Source organism: Mesocricetus auratus, unplaced genomic scaffold (genome assembly GCF_017639785.1).
Source record: "Mesocricetus auratus isolate SY011 unplaced genomic scaffold, BCM_Maur_2.0 Super-Scaffold_100037, whole genome shotgun sequence".
In the NCBI taxonomy this organism is placed as follows: Eukaryota; Metazoa; Chordata; class Mammalia; order Rodentia; family Cricetidae; genus Mesocricetus; species Mesocricetus auratus.
This window is the reverse complement of record NW_024429215.1, coordinates 11,627,190-11,636,817: the sequence shown is the minus strand read 5'-3', so window position 1 is coordinate 11,636,817 and position 9,628 is coordinate 11,627,190. Positions and strand designations below refer to the sequence as shown.

Here is a 9,628-nt window from a genome sequence, read left to right as displayed (position 1 = left end):
ATAAAACACATATGCAAATCACCAATTGTTATTAAGGTAATATAACACAGGTTCTTTGGAGCTCACCTTATTGCAGGAGGGTTTGTCCTTTATATTGGCAATAACAAGTATAACAACTATGGGCATGTTCACTCTTTTTTTTTTTTTTGGTTTTTCGAGACAGGGTTTCTCTGTGGCTTTGGAGGCTGTCCTGGAACTCGCTCTGTAGACCAGGCTGGCCTCGAACTCACAGAGATCTGCCTGCCTCTGCCTCCCAAGTGCTGGGATTAAAGGCGTGCATCACCAACGCCCGGCTGCATGTTCACTCTTGTAATCCAAGCATTTCTTGAAACATAGAACAAGTTCCCAGATTAAACTTTGGTCATGGTTAGTTGAGGTTACTTGAGAATCTATATCCAAAATGTAAACTAAATAAACACTAGGAATAATGTCAAACCAAGACAAGATTAAACAGAAGGGGGTATACAATGAGGGATGCAATTAAATGCTCAACAATTGAGCCAAACTCTTTTTGTGAGGCTACAATTATCATGGTACACAAGCCACACAAACACACGACTAAGAAAGAGAACTATAGACCAATTTCCCTCATCAACAATGCTGCAAAAATACCCAATAAAATACTATCAAATCGGCGAGACCAGCATGGTCTACAAGAGCTTTCCAGGACAGCCTCCAAAGCCACAGAGAAACCTTGCTTCAAGCATCATGCCTTTCCCTATTCTGTGACAGAAAATCCACTATGTGACTCAAACTAGTCATTTTAAGACTCTGACAGGAGGCCGGATGGTGGTGGTGCACGCCTTTAATCCCAGCACTCGGGAGGCAGAAGCAGGCGGATCTCTGTGAGTTCGAGGCTGGGTTGGACCTCTGAAACAATACAGAGAAACCCTGTCTCGTGAAAGCAAAAAAAAAAAAAAGACTCTGAGAGGCTGCAGATTTTCAATCCAATATTTAGCATGGTTTGTCAGGATTACAAGAGCAAAACCCTGTGGGGCTACAGACAGGATTCAAATCCACTCAATCATTATGAGACTTTGACACAAAACTGGTTTGCAAAAGACTGTAGAATAATCTTTTCTAGAATTAATATAACTTTATTTAACAGCAGGACTTAATATTGGTTGTGACCCTATAATGGTCCCTTGAGCATCATTTAGAGGACTGCTTTTTAATGGAGGGAATTGGCTTTTCAGATGCTGTTAAAATGGGTTTGTCTCCTTTGGTATTGGAATATAACTGGTTAAACCTGAGTAACAAACATTTATATCTTATCATACTGTAATCTAACAGGCTTTGTTAGCATACTACTTGGCTTTGGAGTATTTGGGATGCAGTCCTCTATGCCCTAAATTCTATTTAGTGACTTAATGTCTCCTAAGAAGACCAATTCTACTGCCATCACATCTACACTTCCATATCACAATGTAGCAGTGGAATGCTCTGCTACCCAGGAAATATTGTTCACATGCTCTACACAATTAACTCCACAAGATTTCAAAACATAAATATTAAACATTCAAAGTGCAGAACTTCTGTAAGATTCTAAAGAGACCAGGACTCTCAGTTTGATAAATCTGTGTTTTATAATGACATCCGAAGCACTAAGGTCACATGCATTTAATAGGAATGTCAACAAGGATATTTAAAAGCACAGTCCCTTGCTGGGCGGTGGTGGCACACGACTTTAATCCCAGCACTCAGGAGGCAGAGGCAGGGGGATCTCTCAAATTCGAGGCCGGGCTGGAACAACAGCCTCCAAAACAATAGAGCGAAATCCTGTCTCGTAAAACCAAAAAGAAAAAAAAAAGCACAGTCCCACTCCCAATGATCTTCACAGGCACAGCCAGCAGAGTGAACACACTCAGAGTCTGCCAGCTGACCCAGAGAATTTCAAAGACCATGCAGGACCTTTAAAATTACATGGAAATAAACTATGGCACACAGGGCCATCAGGACCATGCACACCACAAGACCAGGCAGGAACATGGCGAACTCTGCCTCTGGCCACTGACTCCCAACCAGCCATGGGAGGACCCTCCAAGCTGGCTCCCATGGCTCGACTAGGCAGTTCTCCCAGTCTCTGAGCCCCAAACTCACCATGTCGTGGTTTTCAAGCTCCTCTCTGCTCAGCTCCCTACAGCAGCATTCACAGCACAGCAGGCAAGACCACCAGAACAGTTTCTCTGCAAAGCAAATCCTGAAGACAGCGGCAGGAAGTACCCACCACCATTTCTGAGTGGCAGGTTGCCTCTAGGTACTGATTGGTTTGGGAAGCATGAGTGGCAGGAGCTCCTCAATTTGGGTTACACTGTGCTCATTGGTTCCTGAACCTGCCTTCCTGGAAAGACGTTTTCTCAGTCAGCAGAAATGCATTTCAATAGCATTTGCATCTGTCTGGATCAGTAGACCCTGGTCTCCATAGGAGCTTCCTCTTCTTTTTTCTGAACACAAAGTAGCCATCAAAATTTTACAGGCCTCTGTACTTTGTGTAGTGCATGCAATTTCTGTCATGCTGGTGAAAGAGAAATATTAACAACTGAAGAGTGTAGCTGGGTGTTGGTGGTACACGCCTTTAATCCCAGCACTTGGGAGGCAGAGGTAGGCGGATCTCTGTGAGATTGAGGCCATCCTGGTCTACAAGAGCTAGTTCCAGGACAGCCTTCAAAAGCCTTGGAGAAACCCTGCCTCAAAAAAAAAAAAAAAAAAAAAACCAACAACTGAAGAGCAAATTCAAGAAACAGTAGGAGAGGTTTGTTGTGTGGCTTCACACTGAGGTCAGGTGACCTGAACTTGCTTTCTATACAGATGCAATAGGGACTGCAGGCCCTGCCCAGTAGATTTCATCCAAGGCTTAGGAAATCACATCACAAAAACGTCTCTTTCCCAGACACAGTCCCAAAGGCAGGAATTACCACTCTCTTCCTTGCAAAGAATCCTGTAACTTAAATACTAAAGACTCATTCCTCACAAATTCGGTTTATGTTTGCTTATATCGTTCTATAGCCCCAAAGAAAAGCAATGTAGTCTGGGTTGTCCATGCTTAGTGGGAGACAATCAGAGATGACTTGTTTGAAGAATGGAAAGCTGAGATCCACCAGTCAAACAATTTCTAGAATCAACCATCAACTGACAGAAGTGGGTTCTGGTTTTCCATTTGCAGTAGTCACTCCACGCTGAGGGAAAGATGCACAGGCTTTCTTTAAATTTCGAGGTACGTGGGATCTGCACCCATCTCCAGTCACCTGCATCTGGCCTGGGCCTCCAGCAATTTCCTTGTCGGAATGATCTTCAAGAGCTAGTGAAGGATCAAAAAGCAAGGGCGACGGAGGGCACAGCATACCATCACCCACAAAGTCCAAGTCCCTGCATCCCAGGCAAGACTTGAATTTATGTCGTTCCTGCTTCACCTGCCAGTATCTGGATTATGGGCCTGTGCAACCAGGCCCAGCTAATCCTCTCAGTCTTTTTTTTTTTTTTTTTTTTTTTTTTTTGGTTTTTCAAGACAGGTTTTCTCTGTATTGTTTTGGAGGCTGACCTGGAACTTGTTCTGTAGACCAGGCTGGCCTCGAACTCACAGAGATCTCCCTGCCTCTGCCTCCCAAGTGCTGGGATTAAAGGCATGCGCCACCAACGCCCTGCTCTAATCCTCTTAGTCTTAAACTTATCATAGTTCAAGTATTATCACTGAACTCCAGGGGTGTACTCTCAGTGGGCCGGAAGCAATTACAGATCCACGGGGCCAGCTTCCAGATCATCTGACACAGACAGTACCTGCTGGGGCTTACACATCTCAGGAGACAACTGGAAATGCAGTGGACAGAAGGGGACCTCAGAAAGACTTACAGGAACGGGTTTGTTGCAGGATACCTCTTCAGACCCCTGACAGCATTTGAAGAGAACATCATTTATTTGTATCCTGGCAAATATCTGCAGAGATAGTTAAGGAAACAGACCAATTCACTGGAGGTGCCACAGTCCAGGAGTCTGCCGTGTCACGCATGCATGCACACATGCACCCATACTCAGAGAGCCATCCTTTAGTTCCCTGATGAGTGTCATTTTGCAGCATATAATTTTAGACCTGTCAATAATTTATAATTCATCCTCCATCTCATTTCCAGGATACTGGCCAGTTAAACCTGGACACTAAGACCCCACTGTGGCATCGCTAAGGAATATACACAAGACAGAGAAAAACATCTTGATACAGAAGCGCCTACCAACCTGTTCCAAGACACAGTGCTGTTTCTCCTCTTTAATAGGCTAAGTCGGCAGAAACACTGTTCCTATCAGCACTATATATTTGCTTGAAACTGAACCCAAGAATCCCCTACTTAGTCAGGGATAATCTTTATCTCCTGATCTTCCCACCATTTTCTCACAAGTGCTGAGGTTACAGCCATGAAACACTGTGCCTGATTCATTTCAAAAATTATTTTACAGTAAATATTTGAATGTTTGCTTGTTGACACAGGGTCTCTTTTCATTGCCCTGGCTCAAAGACCAGTCTGGCCACAAACTCTGCCCATGTCTGCCTCCTGAGTACTGGGATTATATGCATGTACCACCATGCCCAGCTAAAAAGTTCTGTTTTGCTATTTATTTTGAATTAGCTTACAAAGCAACACGTTTCCTTAAGTATTTCATAGCTTGTTTTAGTTGATATCCATCCCCATCCTCCTCACCCATCATTCCATTAAACCTCACATGGGCGCTCTCTACTTTAATAGCTCTTGTGTACCATAGTCTCTAATTTCCTCCATTAAAATCCCTTCAACCTCCACCCCATACATCAGAGGCTCTTTGCAGTTTCCTGGCCTTTATCTAGCCCAAGTATGTTTTCAGCAGTCATCATTAGAGCTCAATACTTCCCATAAGTATTTACATTCTGAGAGTAGTAGCTCTAAACAAGGTGTGGCAGTGCACACCTGCAGTCCCTGTCCTGAGGCTAAAAAGATCAGCCATTCAGTCATCAGTGATAGTCCAACAAGGGAAGGAAGAAACAAAAGTAAAGACAACCCTTTCCTGTCAAAGACAAGACCAGGAGAAGGTTCTGTTCTTCCCTCCCCACTTCCTCCATACTGGTCACCACAGGTTTTGTAGCCCATCAGCAATGCAGCTTTGTTCCAGAAAGCATATGATGTTAGTGGCTTAAATTTCAAATCAGAAAGAAGGGAGGAGGGGGAGAGAGTCCACTTTTTGAAGGTTTCTAATTTGAGTATGTTAAAAATATAAAAGTTAGGGCACTAATCATACAAAAGGACATTACTGCATAATTCACACTGCAGAAGAATGTTCTGGGCAGAAAACCCACAGCAATCTCTTTTTCTTTGTAACAGAGTTAACTTAATGAACAAAAGTTAAATCAATAATGAAGAAGTATTATAAAGAAACCTTTGAATGTCATTAATACTGGCAGCCACGCTCATCTGTTACCAATGGCTCAGCTGTTTTTGGCTTCCCTTTCACCCACCCCAGATAGAATTTTCCTATTGGTCCTGTGAGGTTGCAATCTCCCAATCCTCTGGCCTTTTTGGCCTCTGTAGCTAGCCAAGTGCTACAATTACAGAGCTGGGTATCACATTCAGCCAGATGGTGTGTGTGTGTGTGTGTGTGTGTGTGTGTGTGTGTGTGTGTGTGTGTGTGTGCCTGTGTTTCCCTGAAACTGGGTTTCTCTGTGTAGCCTTGACTGTCCTGGAATGTACAGAAGTCCACCTGCCTCTGTCTCCCAAGTGCTGGGATTACAGGTGTGGGCCACCATCACCCCACTCAGATGTTTCTTTCTAATGAATTTACCATACCATTTTTAAATTCCTAAAATGACCAACAGATCATAGAAAGACATTTATTTAGGCACCTGCTTGAAACCAACACCTTTAACACACTGCTGGGCCTTGATTCATGGCCAATAATTTTTTATTATATATTTAAATTAGAAACAAGGTTGCTTCATGTGCCAGTCCAAGCTCTTTCTCCCTCTCCTCCATGCCCACTCCTCCTGGCAGCTCCCCCAACCCCCCACCCAATCCCCACTCTATTTTTTTTTTAGTTTTTTGAGGTAGGGTTTCTCTGTGTGACTTTGGAGCCTGACCTGTAACTTGTGCTATAGAACAGACTGTCTTGAGAATCATGGATGTCTGCCTTCCTTTGCCTCCCAAGCACTGGAATTAAATGTGTGTGTGCCACCAACTCCCTTCTGTTATTCAGTTTATTCAGTTTTATTCTTTTCTTCTCCCTCTCTCTCTCTTTTTCTCTCCCTCCCCCTCCCCCCTCTGTGTTTTAAGGCCTTGGCTTTAAAAGTCCCATTGATCTCCTTGCTTTTGTGTAGAGATTGCTGGCAATAAAAGAATGCAATAGCACATAAAGCTGGAAGAATAATTGTTATGTTGTGAGTCTCTTACTCTTAAAATGGCCAGGAAGGCCAGGAGATGGTGTCAGAACCCCAGATACTGGCCCTACAGATAGTAATGAGCTTTGGATGTGCTCACATTTAAAGCTGGATGGTCTGAAAGATTTTTCAGTGGTCTTAGCTGCTACGGCATTTTTCATCCTAAGTTTCCTATTTTTTTTTTTTTTTGGTTATTTGAGACAGGGTTTCTCTGTATTGCTTTAGAGGCTGTCCTGAAACTTGTTCTGTACACCAGGCTGGCCTTGAACTCACAGAGATCCTTCTGCCTCTGCCTCCCTTGTGCTGGTATTAAAGGTGTGTGTCACCATCGCCCAGCTACCTTCAATATTCTTGATGTATTTATGGAAAAAGCTTGCCTAACTCAGACAGGCCTAGTTTTTCCTGTATCTTCTTGACATGTAATCTCCATCTATACTTGCTTTTGCGCAGGTTGTTCAGAGGCATCTCATGTGTTGGCTAGGTGTCCTCCATTATGCCATAATGTGGAATAGTAGAATTGATGATATAAAGTATTTACCAATGCTTAGGAAATAGTATGTCTCCCAAAATAGAATTGAGCTGAGGGACGACTGCCTCAGAAACACTCTAAAGATATGCTAACCAGTCTTCTTTGGATGATAGGATACACATTTGTTCACCAGGATTGTCCAGACATTTGGCTCCAAGACATTACTGAAACATAATAAGGAGAATAAAAGTCCCTAGCTAAGTGGGGTGACAGGGAGCCACAAGCAATTCCCACAAGTAGGAAACTTTAGGTCACCACATTTTCTTAAGAATACTGGGAACGGGATGGCTGCCTGAACTTCCAATTGTAAATCCATTGATCACGGATTATGTAATCAGAAGCTAGGGTAGAATCTTCAGCTACTCTCTTGCCTAGAGAAGACTGAGAGCAAGGTACCCTCTTGCCCTATTGGTTGAAAAACTAGCCCCTAGGCCAGAATCACAGGATGTGCTCTGGTTGTGAACCCCCAGACCAAATGTGTCAATTAATTCTACCTAACCAGATGGCACTTCCTTATTGTATGCTCAGTAATGTCTATGACTATGGGAACCTTAGGAAGTGAGACTTGCAGTCTTGGTACTCCCCTCCTCTTTCTCTCTTTAAAAGTGCCTCAGGGGCTGGACAGATGGCTCAGTGGTTATAAGCACCAGCTGCTCTTCCAAAGGTCCTGAGTTAAATTCTCATCAACCGCAGGATGGCTTACAGCTATCTGTAATGAGATCTGGTGCACTCTTCTGGTGTGCAGGCCCTCAGAAGACTGTATACATAAAAAATGAAAGACCGCAGAATGGGATGTATGGTTTAGCAACCTTAATTGCAGAAGGGCTGTAAACCCACAAAAGGCCAAATTATGGGCTGCTGACCACCTGTGATGAACTGACCAGGGCATCAGAGATGGGCAAACAAGATTCGTGGGAAACGATGAGATGATAACCACCATTTACTTAGGGAGAGATGATTAACACATACCAAGGTCTGAGGAAATTACAACATGTAGGTCAGGGAGACATCTACTTCCCCTGGTCAGTAGTCACGTACCCCTGGTCACAAGATAGGGACCCCTCCCAAAGGCTTGTGGTTTTTGTCTTTAAAAGCTGATTGTAGCCGGGCATTGGTGGTGCACGCCTTTAATCCCAGTACTCGGGAGGCAGAGGCAGGCGGATCTCTGTGAGTTCAAGGCCAGCCTGGTCTACCAAGGGAATTCCAGGACAGCCTCCAAGACAATACAGAGAAACCCTGTCTCGAAAAACCAAAAACAAAAAAAGCTGATTGTAACTGAACCTCGGGGCCAATTGGTCTAAAAGCTGACAGAGAGGCCCATCTGCAGATGCCTAATTAAATCCTCTTGCGTGTTGCATCAGTTGGTGCATGGACTCTTCATTCATTTGTTGAGGGACCCCAACAAAAATAAATCTTTAAAAAAAAAGTACATTGAATTTGCTGTTCAGAGGACTTCAAATCTGAGAGGTTTGAACCCCAGCTAGATGGCTTTTCCTTGGAAATAAACAAACCTTCTTGTCCTTGCATTTGGAAGTGGTTAAGCTCCTTGAAGCCTTGGGGTCCCTTTCTTGTTGGACACAACAATTACAAAGAAGCCACCCCTGATTTACAACAAGCCACTATGCCCATGCCCACACCAAAGAACAAGTCTATGACAAGCTACTCAAGGAGACATTACATGGTCACAAGCAACCTTAAATACTGCCATAAAATTCTATTTTTTTCTTGAGAAAAGCAAAGTTTTCCAGGTGGGCAATAGGATACCAGGAGACAATTATTTGAAAATAGTGTCACGAACTTACCTCATCAAGCAAGGCTTTCATTTAATCCCTCAGTTTGGGAGGAGGAAACTTCTTGGGAGAGTTAATAACAACCTTGGGGCCTAGGGCTAGGGAGCTTTCCTGAAGGGCCTGAAGTATTGATAAATAAACAGAGCTCCTTCTCTGAAACCTGTAATATGTTAGTGCATCTCACCATATGGAGCTGTTGCCGTCTGTCCTAAGGTCACTGTGATCTTAGTCAGTAATGTTCTTGAGATACCTGTTTCCCTTGTGTAGCATTGTTTGACTGGTCTCCTCCACATTTTCTCCCACTTTATGATAGTTTTTAATGACTTCATATAATTCTCCCATCTCCTCCCATCTTCCCACCCCATTTAAACAGTATAAAAGATGCTATTCTTATGAAGCTTAAATATTGCAAATAGTTTAGGAACTTGAAAAAATGGTGATGTGGATCATCTTTCACCAATACATGATTAGAATGCTTGTACTTTGGTGCTGCAACTAAACACAATGGAGTGTTTCAGTAAAGTTTAGTTCCAGGGGACAAAGGAAGTTTCTGATCTGCAGAGATTTCTCAAGGGTAACAACCAAATCAGTTCATTACTGGAGGAGGTTTACTTAGCAAAAGAGAAGTTTGGAGCAAAAAAATGGTACTTCAAAAGTGATTTTTTTGATGTAATAAAATAGGAATGTTGTCTTTTGGAAGAATGTTGAAGATATCGAGACTTTAGATGACAAAAGACATAAAACTCTCCATACTGCTTAATTGTCTATTGTAGGACATGACAGATGGGTATGTTGAGAGTAATGGCAGATACTGGAGTTTAGGGTCAGCACTTTAGTGGGAAAAAGCCTCTGCAGGGCACCATGGAATTGGCCTGTCCTACCTGCCTTGAGAAACATTAGTTATATGATATTCAGGCT

The 9,628-nt window shown here is 43.2% G+C and overlaps 2 protein-coding genes and 1 non-coding gene across 3 annotated transcripts in view; all 3 read right to left on the bottom strand.

Moving 5' to 3' along the window:
- Positions 1–2,148, bottom strand: part of LOC121135422 (vomeronasal type-2 receptor 116-like) — a 166,540-nt gene extending 164,392 nt beyond the window's left edge. The window contains exon 1 of the mRNA XM_040734193.1: positions 2,101–2,148. The gene's annotated coding sequence lies outside the window, so the exon portion shown is untranslated. The remainder of the gene's footprint in view (positions 1–2,100) is intronic.
- A 977-nt stretch (positions 2,149–3,125) lies between these two features.
- On the bottom strand, positions 3,126–8,743 carry LOC121135326 (KAT8 regulatory NSL complex subunit 2-like). Its single transcript, XM_040733853.1, is given in 4 exon segments — positions 3,126–3,365; positions 3,684–3,723; positions 3,725–3,930; positions 8,723–8,743. Coding segments are annotated over 4 exon segments (507 nt in total).
- Positions 5,775–5,912, bottom strand: LOC121135434. Its single transcript, XR_005872558.1, has one exon. It is a non-coding gene; the product is annotated as a small nucleolar RNA SNORA2/SNORA34 family (small nucleolar RNA).
- Positions 8,744–9,628: the final 885 nt, after the last annotated feature.